Source organism: Carassius carassius, chromosome 40 (genome assembly GCF_963082965.1).
Source record: "Carassius carassius chromosome 40, fCarCar2.1, whole genome shotgun sequence".
In the NCBI taxonomy this organism is placed as follows: Eukaryota; Metazoa; Chordata; class Actinopteri; order Cypriniformes; family Cyprinidae; genus Carassius; species Carassius carassius.
Window position 1 is genome coordinate 12,395,212 of NC_081794.1, and position 19,005 is coordinate 12,414,216.

General features: G+C 34.9%; 3 protein-coding genes across 6 annotated transcripts in view; 2 read left to right on the forward strand and 1 right to left on the reverse strand.

Moving 5' to 3' along the window:
* The first annotated feature begins 615 nt into the window (after nucleotides 1-615).
* ankrd22 (ankyrin repeat domain 22) lies at nucleotides 616-3,522 on the forward strand. 2 transcript variants are annotated; one of them, XM_059532006.1, is made up of 6 exons: nucleotides 616-808; nucleotides 1,488-1,559; nucleotides 1,900-2,011; nucleotides 2,263-2,336; nucleotides 2,452-2,550; nucleotides 2,934-3,522. In XM_059532006.1, exons 1-6 carry the CDS (start codon nucleotides 788-790, stop codon nucleotides 3,009-3,011), a joined length of 456 nt encoding a protein of 151 aa, XP_059387989.1. In that variant the 5' UTR covers nucleotides 616-787; the 3' UTR covers nucleotides 3,012-3,522. The 2 variants fall into 2 exon arrangements, with proteins under 2 accessions (XP_059387989.1, XP_059387988.1); XM_059532005.1 differs by having other exon boundaries at nucleotides 624-808; nucleotides 1,488-1,679.
* lipf (lipase, gastric) lies at nucleotides 3,374-15,499 on the reverse strand. Its single transcript, XM_059532004.1, has 10 exons — nucleotides 15,351-15,499; nucleotides 14,513-14,624; nucleotides 10,564-10,681; nucleotides 7,235-7,433; nucleotides 6,430-6,539; nucleotides 5,986-6,122; nucleotides 5,305-5,451; nucleotides 5,147-5,218; nucleotides 4,452-4,520; nucleotides 3,374-4,024 (listed from the first exon to the last, which is right to left on the reverse strand). Exons 2-10 carry the CDS (start codon nucleotides 14,618-14,620, stop codon nucleotides 3,767-3,769), a joined length of 1,218 nt encoding a protein of 405 aa, XP_059387987.1. The 5' UTR covers nucleotides 14,621-14,624; nucleotides 15,351-15,499; the 3' UTR covers nucleotides 3,374-3,766.
* A 403-nt stretch (nucleotides 15,500-15,902) lies between these two features.
* The window catches only part of rnls (renalase, FAD-dependent amine oxidase), a 64,345-nt gene continuing 61,242 nt past the window's right edge, over nucleotides 15,903-19,005 (forward strand). For 2 of the 3 annotated variants that reach the window (XM_059532008.1, XM_059532009.1), the window contains exon 1: nucleotides 15,903-16,130. In XM_059532008.1, the coding sequence (XP_059387991.1) occupies nucleotides 16,013-16,130 (118 nt within the window). In that variant the 5' untranslated portion in view covers nucleotides 15,903-16,012. Of the gene's footprint in view, nucleotides 16,131-16,332; nucleotides 16,358-19,005 lie in introns of those variants that run through there. The other variant, XM_059532010.1, reaches the window with a different exon arrangement.

Sequence of the window (19,005 nt, forward strand, 5' to 3'; positions counted from 1 at the left end):
GGGGTGACGGTCTAAGTTTGTATCTATTCAAATTATTATATAAGATATAATAATATATAATAATATAGAATATTTCAAAGCTTTTACTTGAATAAACAGATAGACACTCTCAGACATTAAATTATTCTCAGGCATCGACCAATTAAAGAGTCCATAATTCACATTCTAAAGACACTGTAGCCTAACACGTTCTACTCGAGTTGTTTGCATTTATTTTGTGAAATGTTACGCCACATAAATAACTAGATTGTTTGTATATTTTCACCCACCAGAACAATCTGAGATACAGAAATTAGAAAATCTGGAGTCTTAGGGTGCAAAAAATTATAATTTTGATATATTTATGGTAGGAAATGTACAAAATATCTGCATGGAACATGTTCTTTACTTAATATCCTAATGATTTTTGGCATAAAAGAAAAAATGATAATTTTGACCCATACAATGTAGGCTATCACATAAAACAAGTGTGACTTATTAGGCTACTTATATAAACATTAGTAAGATATACCCGAAATTTATTTTACCCAGCCGTGCAAATGTAACTAGTCATGTAACCCCCCCGGTGTATATTAATCTATTAACACACCTGAACAGCAGTGATTGCGTCATGACGTATGCGTCATTGTTACATGAACACACCCTTAAGAGTTGTTTCACACAGTTAGCATTTCGCAAGGTAGAAAGCAAACAAGTTAGCAAAGGGCTGTTAGTTTTATAACCTCAGAGTCCGCTTCAAGGATTTACAAGTTTAAATTCGTTTCCCTTTAGGGTCAGAGGAAGCCAAATGGGAATCTTGTACTCAGAGGTGAGTAACTCCTTTGAATCGTGTCTTGATCTTCCTTTATTTAGGAAACAACTGACTTGGCTCATATAACCATAACTGTTGATGATTATGATAATCGACTGATCGTGTTATGCTTAATTTAATCTCTAATAATTCAATGAGTTTTGTTCTTCATATCTCAATTTTGTGTCAACATTATTTTTTTCTGCCAATGCCAAATAACTGTCCTCTTCTCAGACAGTCTAACACGTAACGTTACACAGACAGTACAGGACAGTTTTACATTGTACCAGAGAATCATATTTATATAAGAAAAAGTTTTTCTTCTTTTTTTAAATGGAACTGCTGTTGTTATTTTCATGACGGTGTTACCTTCTAGATCTTAAGTAAAAAAAAACATAATATAGCTTTATTATGCGTGAAATATAAAAATACTTTAATGTTCAAAGACATTTATAGTTTTTTTTTTTTTTTTTTGCTGTAATTTATTTAAAATGGGTGTGTTTATATGTTGTTATTTGTCAAGCTTAGGTTGTCATCAGACCTGTTTTGCTCATCACTCTGTCTTGATATCAAGCCAGGTTTCAGGCCAAAACCACATGTCTCCTATCTTAGTCTTAATAAATGTATTAAATATAGGATAATTAACTGTTTCATGTGCTTATTTCTAATCATATTCTGTGCTACTTTCTTTCTATAGCCTATGTGTCAGGCAGCTTATGACGATGACATCCACAAGTTGCGAAAACTCATCTCAGCCAATCCCCAAAATGTAAATGTTCAAGATGAAGGAACAGGAGACACACCAATCATAGCTGCCTGTAGACAGGGACACCTCAGGACTGTCAAATACCTTCTAGATTACAATGCAAATGTGTCTATTAGAAATAAGGTATTGCAAAAGTGAGGGGACTGAAATAGTCCTGTTTGAATCCTGGTTATCTTAATGCTGCTGTAGTTGTATTGTTATGAGTGAGTGTAATGCGCAATGATTCATTTTAATGCATGTTGATTTTCTGACTCGCCCTGTGGTACATTTTTATTATTGATTGTTTATTTTGTGCGGTCAGCTTGCATGTTTAAACATTTATATGTGTATGTTCTTCCTTTAGAAAGAAAGGACTTGTTTGCACTATGCCACGAGAAGAACATTTTCCTTCCTGGACTACTTGATGATTGCCATATTAATGCCTATCTTGTTAATTGGTTATCTTATAATGGTAGGTTATCCCCCAGTCATGGCATTTCTGGAAGAGACTATTTACTTGCAAAACAATTTAACTTGAAAATTAATCTTAACCTGTTGTTTGAGATCAGGAATTTCCCTGAGATTAGTGTAGGAATAGAAAGCATTTTGTGGTGTTTTATGTGTTCTTGTCCATCACTTGTGTAATCTGACTTTAATTTATGACGGATCTAACTGTGTTTAATTAGACAATATTAAAGCATTGCACATTTCATCTCTCAAAAGGAAGAGAAGCAAAGAAAAAATGTGAAATTGATGGAGCTTCTGTTGGCCACTAAGGTGGAGGTAAATGCTGTAGACTATGTAAGTAGAACACTCATCATGTCTTGTTTTTTTTTCAGTGGGAAATTAATTAAGAGAATTATCATGCTAAAAAGCATGTTCATGGTTATAATTTGTGTAGCATTGCTTTTTTCAGAAGGGGAACACTGGACTTCACTATTCGTGCCAAAGAAAAAGTCAAAGGATCATTCCATTGTTATTGGAGAAAAATGCAGATGTTTCAGTACAGAACAAAGTAAGTTAATTATTTATAACAAGTATTTGAACATTAACTTCTATATAGGGATCTGTAATCTTACGGTCTTCTTTATTAAAGAAACTTTAAAAATGTTAAACTTAAAAAAGGTGAAAATGAACAAAGTAGTGACAGAGGTGTTGCACTGTATTTAATAGCAAACCATTTTTCTAATGTCAGCTGAGAGCTGGGTAAGTGAATGTTAAATGTAACAGGAAGTATTCAAGTGTTTCAGAGAAAATGCATTTGCTTAGACTGACAGGATTTGAAACTGGTGTTGATCTGTGATGTGAAACGAGCACACATTTTGTTTTCTCTTTTCTCTCAGTTAAACACATTGAGTGAATTTTTTTTTCTGTTTTATTTTTCTGTCTTCTTAACAGAATCACGAAACCCCATTAGACATTGCAAAGAGACTACAATTCCACAAAATTGTTTCAATGTTAACAAAATCAATGTGAGTATTAATAGAGGACATGAGAGAAGAGACTTGTTTAATGTGCAACAGCAGTGGGGTCCTTTACAATTCACCAGCTGAGTTTCAGATTGGGTTTTCACCAGTTGTCACAATTTTTTACACATTGTTACACTTAATGTCATAAGAAATGCATTTCTGATTTGAAAAATGTATTTAAGCATATTTTATTTAGTTTTTCATTTGATTACTCATATTTGTTGTTGATTTTCTTGATTATTGATCATTTAATGTAATGTATATTAAGTTTGTTTTTTATCACTGTAAGATTTCGAATGGATTTGGATTGTGTCAAATTGTTGGTTTAAAAGTAAAACCTCACTAAGCAAATTACTTTTTGTAAACACATTTTTGGCATCAGTGTATGTTTATTTCCAGTCATGTTTTACAAAATCAGGCGATTACATGACAAGGCCATAAGACAGGTCATGAAATGCTACAGTAAATTGAGATTGAGGATGCAGTGGTTAGTAAAAGCTAAAGTAGAAAAAAAAAAACATTAAACAAGCGCATATCCTTTAAAAGACATTAAAAGGCAACCCCTGATCATGAGCGTAAAACTCAGTCTCTGGGTAATGGCTCGAAGGCTTAATTCAGTTTGTATTTTCAAATTTACATTCACAAATTGCAGATCCGGTTACCAGCACCTCAAACACATTGGTTCTTCTGCTTACAGAAAAAACAAACAAAGAGGTAAAAAAGGATTAGCTCAAGGAATGTTTGAAAAACTGCTGATAAAACCTACTGCTCAAACAAAATGTCTCTTCCCACATTCTCCCTCATCATTTCGATCATTTTGTTGTACATCTCTTGTGGGGCATCCAAACCCCAGATGAAGTCCAGGTGCTCCCAGTGCTTAATGTCACGATGGTACACCAGTTTGGGTATCTGTGTTAGCAGTAGAGCCACGTCCTGAGGATCTGCCAGTGTGTCCTGCCCACCTGACCACAAGGCTGTGGGTACCGTCATATCCCGCACATTGTACACTGGAGGAGTCGACTTATAGGGGAGAAGCAAGAAGAGACTTCAACATTTCAAGCACTGCTCAGTTCCACTACTGCAAACATGACACATTCATCCTAACGAGAGTCTACAGTATTTCAAAAATGCCCTGGATAGGCAAGTTAGTATAGCTAGTGGTGAAAATAGCTTAAAGGGAAATCATTTAGTCATCCTCATGTCATTTTAAAACCTGTATGACTGTCTCTTCTGTGGAACACTAAAAAAGGATCCAGTATTTTGAAGAATGTTGGTAACTAAACCGTTTCGATTTTGGGAGTCAGCAGGAAGCTATTGGTTAGGATTAGGGCCGTTTTGTGTTCAGCAGAAGAAAGAAATGTGTATACAGTACAAAAATGAGTTTTCAAAAAAAGTTTAATTTTTGGGTCCCTTTGCAGGCAAAAAATAGTCAAGTTCTCAATGTTACCTGATTATAATGTGCCATATTTCCAGCTTTTCCATAATCATATGCCATAAGATTACTGGATTTCACAGCCTGTATTAGGAAAACAAGAAAAACAGGTAAAATTATAAAGTAGAATGTTCATATGTTTGATCGTGCCATTTGTATCAAAGAGCAGTCTTTGATTGGACCATATTGGTGTTTGTAGAACCAGTGTGAACATTACAGTTGTTTCATAACATAAATCAAACAGACATCTTTACATCTTTGTTTGACTTGATGCTGTTTGGTGGGGCAGTGTGAACCAGCCCTAAGACAAACAGAGTAAGGTGTGGTCTGCATTTAATTATCTTTACAAGTAATTGCTGTAATGTATAACTACAGTCGGATCTGCTCAGAGTTTTGCCATATCTACATAGGCTGTGTTCACATATGAGTGCATTTGAGAACACATGCAAGGCAATGTGTTCAAGCAAGACATCTGACCTGTGCGCCCCACCAAAAAGCCCCTATTGAAACACCTCAGGGCTTCTCTGCTCTGTCACTTCACTGATAATTTACTCTAAGACAGATTAAGGAACTGCTGCAACTTCTGGTGGTTGTGCTTTCACTCATTTTGAGGAAATAATGTGGGGATATTTTAAAATGTATTGCACGTGGAGAGGGACATTAAGTAAGGCGCATAGACGTCAACTAGAAACTTTTTTTTTTTTTTTAACCTGAGCCCAATGAACCATGTTCTGTACTGAAGTTCCTGCTGGGCAGTGTGTTGTGTACACTGGGGTTCTGCTCTGAAAGAAAGATGAAGGAACTCATGAGGATCATTCTCAAATTCACTGACATTAAAAAGCATGATTTAACAAAGTGAGTGCTATACCATGTTCAAGTTCTTCTCATCAAAACCACAGAGAAGGAAGAAAACATTCCCACACAGCACACTCAAAGGCTTTCTGCTGCAGAACTCCGTGGCAAAAAACTTAATCAACTCGTTCTGAGGAAAGAAGTCCTTTTGTCCGAAGAGATCCTACAAATGTTTAAAAAATATTAATAATTATAATATATTAATCTGATAAATTATCATCATGGTTTTATATAAACTTAAAACCCATAAACCCACTTCCATGACCTTCAATTGTAAGGAAAACACTTTTTTTTTTGACTTCTGATTTCTATAATGTTATCACTACGCAATATTACTGCTTTTTGCTGTATTTTGGATCAAATAAATGCAGGCTTGGTGAGCAGAGGATAATTCTTAAAAAAAAAACATTAATACTTTTGACTGGTAATGTAATTAAAATATTTAAAATGTGTAATTTAGAATACACTACTTTATCCAAAATGTGTATTTTTAGTTCATTTCTTCATGCTGCTAGCTTTGCATAATTGTAGTGTCAAACTATACAAATCAATTGAGAGTATTGCTACTTATGTAGAACGTTCCAAATCCTTTCTTTTAAAGGACAGAACCTTAGATGGCAGCTGCCTAGGTAGGCAATAGGGTAGTTTTCTAGTTTCTGGAACAGAGCTAGTATAGTGTTACAAACAAAATGCTCACCCAAATGAGGAACTCTGGAAGTACAGACAATTTGGTCATGGGGCTTTTGGTAAACCCCACTGTGGCGACAGGAGCCAGAGCTAAGAACATCTTGATTTTGCTGGCCAGCTCAGGCATTGTGGAGAAAGCGATGAACCCTAAGAAGCAAGAATAGGAAGTCAAACATCAACATTTCAAGAAGAAAAAAAATATATAATATATAAATATAAAAATATATAATGCTTGGAATCACATCATGCATTGCAAAAAGTGTGAAGTACTGTAGCTGCTGTGAGATGTTCACACGCAATAACACGTACGATAATGCATTTGCCTACTGCCAGTCTGAGAAGATGTATAATGCACAACACATCTCTGAGCATGAATATTTTGTAGATCAGTGATTTGATGAATAGCAGATCAAAATAATGAATCACTCTAAAATGCTTAGAGAATAGGTGATACCTATAGTGGTTCCCTGGGAATGGCCCACATAAAAGATTTGCTCCTGGCCAGTCGTCTTTGTAATGAAGTCTATCACTGCAGGAAGATCCTTTTTAGCCAGTTCGTCATGACTGGCTCGCACACACGCACAAAACAGAGTATTGTGAGTTCAGTATTCTGGCTGATACATTATTAAACCAACAGAGAATTTCAAAAATAAGAACTAGATCTGCATTTCCTGAAGGAAATACCAAAGCTTGCAAGGCAAGAAACAGAGTAATGTCAAAATTTTAAGTATGACTAGGGTTCGAGTAAATAAATGCTTGAATAAATACACGGAAGAGTTCAAAGAAAAATATTTCTATTTAAAATAAACTGTTCTTTTGAACTTAAAGAACCCTAAACAAAATCTATCACAGTTTACACAAAAAATATTAAGCAGCACAAACTTTTTCAAAATTGATAAGATATTATTTAAGAGCACCAAATCAGTATATTAGAATGATTTCTGAAGGACCATGTGACACTAGAGCAGATGCTGAAAATGTAGCGATCGATCATAAGAATAAAATAACATTTATAAATATATTTAAAAAGAAGACTTTTTGTAATTGTAATTGCATTTTTACAATATTACTGTTGCACTGTATATTTGATCAACTTAATTGCTTTGATGAGCATAAGAGACTTGTGGATTGTAGTGTATGTACAAAAATGATTTTCAAACTTTTATCTATTATACATTTCTTAAACAGCAGAAAGGTTGGTGGTTGACGAGAAAGTGTAAACCACATGCTAAATTCTTTCATAAAAATTGTTCTTGTACCTGAACTGCCAGTATTCTTTCTGTTTAGGGTCAAGGCTGACATGTTTTCTGGACCATGTGTTCCCACGGCTGTTGCCAATCCACACATCAAATCCAGCATCGGCTAACAGGAAACCCAGGCTAGTGTTGGGCAGGTTTGTCACCCAATTACTTCCAGCAGCAAGAAGACCATGTTGGAGGAACACTACAGGCTTGGCTTCTGAAATATGAATTAAGAGACCAATGTCACAGAACATTTCGATGGAAATTATAAAATGAATCAAAAATACTCCAACATATTTTTAGAGATTACATGTTTGGCCAGCAGAGGGAGTATGTGCATTAGCTTTATACTAAAAAATGCCATCCTTTCTTTTTTTGGACCTTTATCGTGAATATCAGTCAGAAACAGGATGTGAGCTGGTCCTCTTAGTAGCACAAACAGACCTTGAGCTGATAGCATTGTTTGACTTCATACCAGCCATTCCTTCTACCCCCCTTAAACCCTGCAACTCGCACAGCAAGATTTTGGAAGTGGTGCAGAGCTGGAGACTTTCGATTTTACATAACTGCAGAATACTCCCATGGAGAGCAGTTGCACAATGAGTCAGATTGGTTTTATGGGAAATGAAGTTCAAAGAAAAATCACTGCTTCAAACCTCATATATTAATCTGTTTGTGTTGGCTGCATATGATTTTAAAAAACTTGAATACAATTTTCAAGAAAAGTTTAAATTAATATGACTTTTTCATACACATTTTTGTGCATGTGTAATGCATGTGTACACATCTTAGATATTATTTTCCTTTGAAATATATTTTTAAATGTAAAAACTAGTTTATACAAATATCACCAATTATTAATGTTAATCCTGCCTTCTCATAAAACTTAAGTTATCTGATATTTTAAAAGACTAATACGTTTTCATGGGGGTCTGCAGGCGTGTGTCTCTTTTTGTTTTCTTTATTTTTTCATTTTCACCACGATTTGATTTGTCAGACAAGGTTTTTCTAATATTAATTATGAGTGATGTACTGTAGTTTTGTTAAAAATCATAATTTTATCTAATTAAAATTAACCATAAATAAACTAATTTAATTTTTAAAAGACCTGAAATAGTTTTTTTTAACTCAAAAATTGTTACAGAAGAGTTGTATTAAAATAACTGTGTGTACAGATTGCATTTTAAGTATTTTTGAATGAATTACTAGATCTGGAGAAAATAATTAGTGTGTATTTTCTCAAGTGAGACTGTCTTTGTGAAACCTCACTTGGTGCTAAAAAGTATTGTCATTGTTTGGTGTTCTTTTGCGCCAAGCAGTGCAGTGTCTCGTGTGACTTGGAGAACTGGGACAGCAGGAAATGAGTTGCATATCCCGTGTGCCACCTCAGAGCTTCAGTGCTTATCACACCCAGCATCACACCACTCAGCACCAGCCATCCAATAAAAACAAACAGCTTGATGGCTCTTTACTTATTTATCATATATCTAAATTTATTATTAACGTTTACCAGCTCTCAGCAACACACAGCTTTAAGATCACCATAAAACAAAAACGGCTCACAGGGTTTGTCTTGTTAACGTGGTCTTCAAAATTCCCAGTCTTCCTGATTAAGAATGGTTATAAATGTTCCAAACAGATTTCCACATGCTCATTTGCATAAGCCAATTTTATTCTGAAGGTCAAACACAAGAACGCAGCCAATAATGCTCTTAATCTAATACAATGAGTGAAAAGCAAAGATGCACAAGGCCAAAGTTTCTTAAAGGCCCTCAAATCCTCCAGCAGAGGGATTTGTGTCGGGGAAATGTATTCTCATTTAGAAAAACATGAGACATTGTGTTAGCAATGAGGGAGAGTGGAAGCTGATGTATGGCTGTTGAATTGGTTTTCCGCTCCAGTGGCTTCCCTGGCGAGATTAGTGTGAGAAGCTTGAGCTTTAGAGATCTCTCTGCTCATTAATGAAATATGGGGAGCGCTAAATATCAAACTGAATACTGATTCCAGAGGCACTATTGTACAGGACCGAGAACATTAACACCACGATAACACTCATCTGAACTGAACCGATTTTAACCTGATTTATCATCACAGAGATTTCCTTTGTTTTTCAGCTGATGATGTTTTAACTGGTATTGAAGTATTGTATAGACATCTACTATAATACTTTTTGATACATAAAAAAACTGATAAAAGGCAGACATTTTGTTTACAAAATACAGTTTTTTTTCTAAATGAATTAAAAATAAAACACTTAACTAATGTATTCCACACATAAATTATCACAACATTTTTTTGTTTAAAGGAGCTATGTGGAGGTTTTTACTACAGCCTGTAGGCTCAATTGTGTGTGGAGGAGTCGGGCCCGAATTGGCGCGAAAATTCACAAAATGTGACGTCATGCGCGTTTTCGTCTACTTGGGCTTACCGTACGGCACGCCAGCCATTATAGTTAGCAGCAGCAATAGAGTTTTCAAATGGACTCTGCGGATGGAGAGAAGTGACCAGCCTCCAGCACAATTCAGACACCCACAGACACTCCTCGTAAGTTAAAAAAAAGAGCGTGCGCACTGAGAACGAGCATGAGACTGGCTGCAGTTCCTCTAACAGCCACTGGTGTCAGTAACGGTTAGAAAATTTCAGAACCTACGCAATGCTCCTTTAAGTAAAATACTTTATGAAAAATGTATATTAATTTTAAGATTAATTTAGCTGAAGATAACATTTACTTGTGATATATATTAATAGTGTTTTTAAATATTAAAGTAAACATTAAACTATATATATATAGATATTAAACTGCATTTCGTTTCTGTTGACTTCCATAGTAGGAAAAAAATCCTATATAAGTCAATGGGAACAACTGTTTGATTACCAGCAATCTCCAAAATATCGTCTTTTATGTTCGACATAAGAAAGCAACTCTAAATATAGGTTTGGAATGGCATGATGGTGAGTAAACGATGACAGAATTTTTATTTTTGGGTGAACTATCCCTTAACATATGAAACAGGATCTCCTAATAAACTCCATCATGAGAGGTCATGAGATCTTGATATTTATGAGAAGAAAACCCCAAGAAGGCATCATGTGTGTGGGTTGCGTTATGCGAGTGTGTTACAGGAGGTCCTCCTCCATTGGAGAATGACTCATCTAAAACCTCTTCTCTACCCTCTTTAAATTGCTACGTGACTATTAAAAACCACGGGATGTTAAGATGTTAAGGTTCACAGGCACTTCAGTGAGGACAAAAAGCTCCCATCTTTAATAATTCACGCTAACCCAAGCCAAACAGAAGCATGAATGGGATCATTCAAATCTTTTGGCACACCAGCTCAAACCTTTACCTTGTCCATCCTTGTTTTTGACCCCATGTGGGATTCGGTTTATGCTCAGGATGTACTCATCCTCAGTGACCACTTCAAATTCTTCAGCTGGGTAGCCCCAGTGTCTGATGATCTCACTCTACAAGAGACAAACACAACAGTGAGCATGGGCAAAGTCCATGAGAAGTATGACAGCATGGAGAAATCAATAGAAACACACTTACATGTAAGATAAATACAATTAAATAGGACAGCAAACACATTTCTTCTCACTTTAGAAAATACAACACTTCAAAATAGCACAAGCATTGTTCTATTCTGATGAAAGCAGTACAATGTCATCCATTTGAAGAAGAAATATAAGGCCTAAGGATTTAGAAAAAGAATTGCTACATTTCTTCTTTGCTAAGGTCTACAATAAATGTCATCAACGTGGCAGTATTTCTAAATGGAATGAAAATAGAAAACACCAGTTCAGCTTAAATTCTTAGTTTAGTCATTTGTCTTTTCAAGAGCACAATTATTTCAGCTGTATGGTGTCACACTGCTCCTCCTCCTCCTCCAGATATGAGATAAATTATAATCAGAGACTTCAAAGAAACTGTGTGAGCTTGTTGGTTCCAGGCCTGCCATGCAATCTCCCCATGCATAATTAAAGGCTCTGCAATTTCCCACTCCCCCTGGGTCTTCTGTCTGCTCATTCTACTTTAGGCCACTTAAGGATAAACCCACTGCTGGCTCAACACACATTATGGGGAGAGTAAGCACTGGGGGATGTGCTTCTCTCTCTCTCTCTCTAGTATTCATCCTCTTTTCATGCAGAAATAGTGTGTGTTGGAAACAAGAAATATTTAATGCACTTCTGTGGAATGAAAACGCAAGAGGAAAGTCTAATGAAATGCAGAATGTGACCAACTACTAATAATATGGACAACTTCACAGCTGCATTTATAAAGAATGAATTCTCCCTGGAATCAATAGCAAATATATATTTATATATATATATATATATGAGCTCCAAATCATTTGAAGTATATTTTTATTATATTAGTGTCATTTTTTATAATACTTTTGCCCGTCTAAATTGATGAGCAGAGAGAACAAGTAAACATTTTGTTATGGTTCCGAGCTCCTTTCTACATTATTCATTCATTCAATTATTTTTTTAGCAGTATAACATAGCAACACTTAACTAATAGGTATTTACACACGTTATTTATTTATTTTTTTAGATTTTTTTTTTCCCAGTAAATCTTCTCTCTGATGATGTATAATGGACTTCTCCAGCCATTTAGTCCACCCTTCCAATAACTTTCAATTGCCTGCAAGCTCACATTCAGATCTGTCTCCATCCAATCAACAACTGATGGATAGAACCAAGCCCCTGCCCAACATTTTTTGATTTTCTAATATTCTTTTTCGCTGAGATATACATCATAATCCAAATATCTTTTGCTACTTCTGTTACATCATGACTTTGAAAGAAAAGTTCACCCAAAAATAAAAATTCTGTATTTTTTTTTTTTAATCATCCTGTACATTTTTATGATTATTGTATGGCTTCAGAAAACATGGCATATGGAGTCATATGGATTGTATTTTTATTTTATTTATTGTTTTGCCTATGGATCTACACAGACATTGCCACTATAAACTGTTGTTGTATGGAACATAACTGTGTACAGGGTTTTTAAATTCTCTATCAAGATCAAATGAAAAAATAACAGAATGAACTGACTAACAGAAAAAACTGAACAACAGAATAACAGAATAAACAGAATTTTTATTTTTGGGTAAACTACTGTTTTAAGCCCAAGTGACAAATTTTGAAGGCCCAGTACAGTCTGCTTGTGAAAGCAAGTATGTGAAACCCAGAGTATAAAAACCAGTTATTTTATTTAAACCAACAAATCAGTCTTATCAGCATTTCTGCAAATGGTTACTTGACCTGTGCAAATTGTCAAACAATTATTATGAGATACCATTATTTATTTTGAGAAATCTTGTTTCATATCTAACCACACATGAAAGCAGACAAATGTCACTAAAAAGTACAATTTCCTTTCAGAGTACGTGGGTAAATATGTTACATAAAGTTGTCTAATGTCAATTAGATAATATATTCTTTGAAACACTTATGAACAAAGATCTAACCCTAGTAAAAAAATAATAATAATAATAATAAAATTCCATAATATTAACACATTTATTTCATACTAAGTTTACTGTACCTCAAATCCATTAACATATTTATTGACATACCACTTAAGACTTATTATTTTATTATTAAGAATTATTTATTTATTGCACATTACATTTAATTTTTCTTAACATTTCTTAATATTAAGCCTAAAATGTGTTTTTATATCACTATTAATAATAATTGTATAATTTCAGATATCAGTCTTTAAATGCAAGGTATTTAAATGTACCTGAAGTATACTTTCAATAGTTCCACTGTAGCACAAAAAAATACTTAACTATATTTTTATTTGGTTTTCAGCAGTACTTCTGCACAATTAAAGTGCATTAAGCTGTTTTTCTAATTTAGTAGACTTTAAGCAGGGGCATTTGTAGTTACAGCATTGCGCATTATAACCAATCACTAATGATTCTGTTGAGCTTATGAGTACAATGGACAATAAGAGGCGTTCAGATCAGTCATCACTGAAACAGCTGCTTTGTTCAGTGCATGCGCTCGCTGACTGAATTCTGCTCTCTGCCGATTTCTCTCATCAGAAACAATAAAGTGCAGATGTGTAAACAATGTAACCAAGATATTCATTTCACAATGTAAGCAACTTCAGTGATTAATGGGAGTTTTTGAGAGTGCTTGAATTCAATTATAATGTTCTTTGATATTGTAAATTATATGTTGCTCTCTTTCTGTGCAATAAAAGTGTTCTAATAAGTAAATTACAATGTTTTAATCAAATTTATGTTAAATGCAAAGTCAATTGTATTAAAAATATTTTATGACGTGACACCCTATCTGGTAGTACCAGAATGGAACAAGTACAAAGATGGGTTTTATGCATTGTTAAGAGATTACACTAACATTAGTCTGCCTATAACTAACATGATCTATAAAGGTCCAAAATCCATTTACTTATATTTGAGTAAAATGAATGTAAAATTCAACTGAGGTCGGCCTTAATCAGTCTGTGCCCAGGGCAGCGCTGCATCATAAGCCATCATTGACTTTAAGTATACCAAAAGTACAACTACAGGGTTTTTTTTATTATGCACGTACAGGTAAATATGTAAATGTATTTCAAATACATTTTAGTACATAATTTTTTCCAATAGGGGAATATTCACTTTTACAAGTGATAACGTGATGATGTGTTCTAAATGTAGCTTCCAAGAGCCACACTGAATCATAGGAGGACAAAGTGCAAAATTTATTTTCTTATAGAGATGGTCAACTAATGAATCCACTTCTCTTTAGAGCATGTGACAAAACAAAGAACTGGAAATAATAATACAAATGTTGTGTAAAGTTCACTTAACAAGGCATGACATTCATAGGGTCAGCTAAAGCAGGTAAAGCTAGAAAAATAGACATTTCTGTCTACATGGTGCATTTTATGTATATATGTTATGCTGTTATAAAAATCGCATTGATTGTAAATCACAAGTTATCAGAATTTCATCTTATTTTTGAATAAAACTGATGTCTTTTTCTACTTTGAGCACAAGCTCCATATTCACACTATATTACAATTTAGTGACTCTGCATTTTCACAGAGTAAACAGTATTGTACCCATAGCTAATGAACAGTATTGTCCCCATGAATGTTGCCGAATGACTTCATGGGATGTAACTGCGATGCGATTAATGGCAAAAGTAACCCAATTGACCTGAATTCATTCTCTGGTATGCACGTATTGACAGTTTGCTGGACAGTATAATGAAGGACAGTCATTGCAGCTTATTACATGTTATTTATAACTACTGGCTACTTACAATGTTCATATTTACTTCAGGGTCCAGTCTTATCTTGTCCTCAACAGGTGGCCTGCACTGAATGAGGTCAAATGTAAGCAGTACCAGAGATAACACCAGCCACGACATCTTTCTGTCAAACATTTACAAACAGTGAATTAACATACAGGGTCTCTCAAGAAGACACACTAATCTAAACCAGTGTTAAAAATCTTCATCAGACATCAATAGATTGTTTACTGTTGCTTAACATGTAACACGTGACTGTAAAGTAAGGCTGCATGACACAAAACGAGGTCAATGTAAAAACAAACACTGCTGAACATCACTACTGTACTTTATATATGAGAGAAGAAATCAAATCCAAAAATATTTTTGGAAAATGCATACTTTCAAAAAAAATGTAAACATTTATGTTACCAAAAAATATTGTACAAGGTAGGGTGTTACATAGACAATATTATTTGTCTCCAATGTATTTATGAGTTAAAGCAAGGTTTAAATGTTTAATTTTACAACCCTTCGTTTTCACAAAACGAAAGTTCACGTATCACATCTGAATGACAGGTAGTCAAGCCAATGCATTTGACATAATAACAAACGCACGGAAGTCAGTCGGAACAAACAAAATGTATAAATCACTGTAATTACAAAGAAGCTTCACACCTTGATCGTAACACACTTTATCGTATAGTAAATTCGTTTATCGCTAATTCATTGAGTCACCACAATGTGATTCCTTGCAGCATATTAATAAACAGGATCGTTTTAAGCTGATCGAGACTGATCTGATGGAGTGTGGTTAATGGTAATAAGCACCGAATAAGGAAAAAGACGAGCTAAATTTACTGAAACTCACCCAACTTCGGTTGAGGTTGAGACCTCAATATCAGAGTACTGGACTCAAAAGTGTGGCGCCTCACTTGGTCAGTGACACACTGAGCGATGAAAATGATTTTAACATCAGCTGACAGTGACATCATGACCTGATCACTGTTTTTGAACGTCTTTAATCAATCAGTGCCCCTTCTGAAGAAGTGGGATTCATTTATGTAATAGCTACTTTCTTCATTTTAACATTTTGCATTCTAATGTTTGTCAAACTGCCTTCGTAATTAGGTTACCTTTTCTTTTTTTTTTCTTTTTTGATGAGACTGAAACACATTGTCATTGTAGTACTCACTGAGCTTATTGTAGGCAACAATAATACATATTTTAAATTACTCTAAATGCAACGAAGAACTCATGCATATATTTGAGTTCGTACTCTGTCTTCAATGTACCTGTAAAAACCTGCATATAACTTTATATTGTTATTATTTTGATATTTGGACATGTAGTGCATACACATCAGTAAAACATTGGAAAACGAAGGGAATGTTTTGGTTGGCCAACCCAAACGTTTCAGCCTTTCGTAATTCTTAAAGGGCCAGGGTACAAAATCGAGTGTGATCTTCAAACGAGCAAGATCGCTTTGCTATTTTCATAAGTAGTAGTTTTTTTATGTACCTTTTCTAAAATATGTCTCGAGTTCTAATAGTTGGTGCTGGACTTACAGGCAGTTTATGTGCCTGTCTGCTGCGGAGGAAGCTGCCCAACAAAGTAAATATAGTCGTGTGGGACAAATCTCGGGGTGCAGGTTAGCATCTCTATTTTCACTCACAGAATGTTTATTTTATGTACTGATGTGAAAAACTTTATTGAGTGGAGGGTGTCTCGTGCGTTTAAATCATTGAATTAGTGGTATGTGCAACAAACTGTCATTCATTAAGGTTAAACACAATTCAAAACGTTGTAACGTTACTAAACTGATGACCTGCTGATCTAGGAGGAAGGTGAGCAGACAATAAGCAGATATGATACGAGGTAACTTCAACTTTATTATGCCTTAAAGAACAGACTGAGCAAGTCCTCATTGCATTTCTATGCACGACAAACAACCTGGAGGAAAGTGTTAAACTTTGTCCTTCAAACAGTTGATTAGAATGTGGATGATTAGCTGTCTCATTATAGCCAAGTTGCAACACTTGTTTTTAAGTAATTATATGCCCTTTTTTTCTACTCAATATTGGTAAAAACTAGGGGTAAACATACCATTAAGCTCATCAAAATCTAAATTGAGACCTTTTTAGTGCACAAGATATTGGTTTTGGTACATGAAGTTATGTTAAAATAAAATATTAATCTCTCACATAAAAATATTAAATTTTATTTTAATTGACAAAATGATTTCAAGATGAAGATTTTTAAGATGTACATCATTAAATGCAAAAAGGCTGGCTGTGCTTAATGGGTACATTTTAGTACACTTTAAAGGGTTAGTTCATCCGAAAATGCAAATTATGTCATTAATGACTCACCTTCATGTCGTTCCAAACCCGTAAGACCATCTTTGGAACACAGTTAATGATATTTTAGATTTAGTCAAGAGAGCTTTCTGTCCCTCCTTTGAAAATGTATGTAGGGTATACTGTTCATGTCCAGAAAGTTAATAAAAACATCATCAAAGTAGTCCATGAGACTAATCTGAGTGCGTTCACGACGCTGCTGACGTATGACGCTGCTGACGTGTTTTCTGGTGCGCCCAATAACAAAGATAACACGTCAGCAGTGTCACTGCAGTGTTGTGAATGCACTCACAACAGACCCGGAAGAGAAGACAATGCCAAATAAAGTCGTAATTTTTGTTATTTTTGGACCAAAATGTATTTTCGATGCTTCAACAAATTCTAACTGACTTTCTGATGTCAAATGGACTACTCTTGCTAAAACTATCTCTTTGATCTAACTGTAATTATTTCCCACATTCAAGTTCCAGGTTATAATATGAAAAAGTCTGGACATTAATCTCTTAATTTTGCAGTAAGTAGTGAAAATGACCCAAAATAAAGGCTTAAACATCTGAAAAATACACATTGAAAGAGTATTTTGGTGAAAGTTTTGAGACAGCTTTCAGAATGGCCACCAGAAAGGGTGAACACATGGATACCCATATCTCTGTGTGCAATTATCTGATTGACTTGAAATTTGATCTGATGGATTATGAAATTTGATGTGCAATGCGCTGCACTTGATCTGTTGCACTGTGCTTCACTAAAACCTGGCTGAGTGAAGCCATTCCGGATAAAGGCTGATTTATACTTCTGCGTCGAACCTACGAATTGACGCACATCCTACCATAGCCTAGCCGTAGCCTGACGTGCACCTCTCCAAAAATCTAACAGCGCGTCACTTCTATGCGGACCGCAAGTGGTGTGATTGGTCTGCTAGAATTGATCCAACCGTATGTTAGGCCTGTCGCAATAATCAATCTATCAACTTATCACGGAATATATGTACATGATATGAATAATTTTTGGTGACACAATATATTGCCCATTTTACTTTTAAATTTATGCCATATTCTCCTGTTCGGTTGTTGTCTCCTTTTGTAGTTTTAAATAACAAATTAACGCTGCAGACTAGCGGCTATCATGTGTACTGCACGTCAACGCAGACAATGACGCAGAAGTATAAATCAAAACTGACGCATAGCCTATGCCATAGGTCCGACGCAGAAGTATAAATCAGCCTCAACACCTTCATCTGCCTGGCTACCAGCTGTTCAGAACAGATCGAATTGCGGAGTTAATGGGGAAAACGAGAGGGGGTGGTAGGGCTGGGCGATATAACAAAAAAAAAATGTATCAACAATATAATGTGTCTTATATGACCTTTTGTAAAACCACTGTATTTAATTAACCCAATTTATTGAGACAAACAACACATACTTTTTGTTTTAACAGTCAAACACACAATAAACATTCAACAAATGTCTAATTTTATATGCAGTTTTATATGCAGATTAAATAGGTCTTAAGGAAACCTTTGGCTTGTCTTCCGAGGCCACAGGAGTGCGCAATGAGCAAAATAATGCATCACATTTAAATTATCAATGCAAGGAACAAATGCCTTTAAAAAACCTGTATTATGTCTAAATTAACTCCTATAAATCAAATATAATTTTGTAAATAGCATAAACTGTTATGAACAAAACAGCATCATGTATTTATGCATTGCTTAATACAAAGAGACGAATCACTCGTCACGCATATTGCATTTAAAAACACTATAGATGCAGTGAAAAAGAAAAACTCTTGACAAATTTGCAACACTTTTTCTAAAAGTTTAAATTGTGTTAACTTTGCGTGGCTAGATCTTGTGTGCGACGCATGAGCTGTGTTTGTGTGAGCTGTCCGCATCACTCATAGCACGTGCCTATATTGTGCACAATTTAGAACAATTTTTTATCGTTATCGAAGAAGGTGTACCGTCAATAGATATTGATATCGTTTTATTGTCCAGGCCTAGGATCCAGCAAGGATCCAGTGATGTTCTTCAGGTAGGCCAGGACCAGTCGCTCAAATGACTTCATGACCACAGATGTGAGAGTGAAAGTTCTGTAATCATTAAGTCCAGTGATTTGAGGTTTTTCGTGGACTGGAATGATGGTGAAGTGTAGGGCTGAAAGGATT

What these genes read in the sequence shown, in the direction of transcription:
- ankrd22 (XM_059532005.1), top strand. Translation starts at nt 788, where the DNA reads ATGGGAATCTTGTACTCAGAG. An exon ending in TGGGAATCTTGTACTCAGAG is followed by an intron (nt 809 to 1,487) that starts GTGAGTAACTCC and finishes TTCTTTCTATAG; the next exon opens with CCTATGTGTCAGGCAGCTTA. An exon ending in ATGTGTCTATTAGAAATAAG is followed by an intron (nt 1,680 to 1,899) that starts GTATTGCAAAAG and finishes TTCTTCCTTTAG; the next exon opens with AAAGAAAGGACTTGTTTGCA.
- lipf (XM_059532004.1), bottom strand. Translation starts at nt 14,620, where the DNA reads ATGTCGTGGCTGGTGTTATCTCTGGTACTGCTTACATTTGACCTCATT. An exon ending in TTCCAGAGTTCCTCATTTGG is followed by an intron (nt 5,452 to 5,985) that starts GTGAGCATTTTG and finishes AAACATTTGTAG; the next exon opens with GATCTCTTCGGACAAAAGGA. An exon ending in ATATGGCACATTATAATCAG is followed by an intron (nt 4,025 to 4,451) that starts GTAACATTGAGA and finishes CTCCCCTATAAG; the next exon opens with TCGACTCCTCCAGTGTACAA.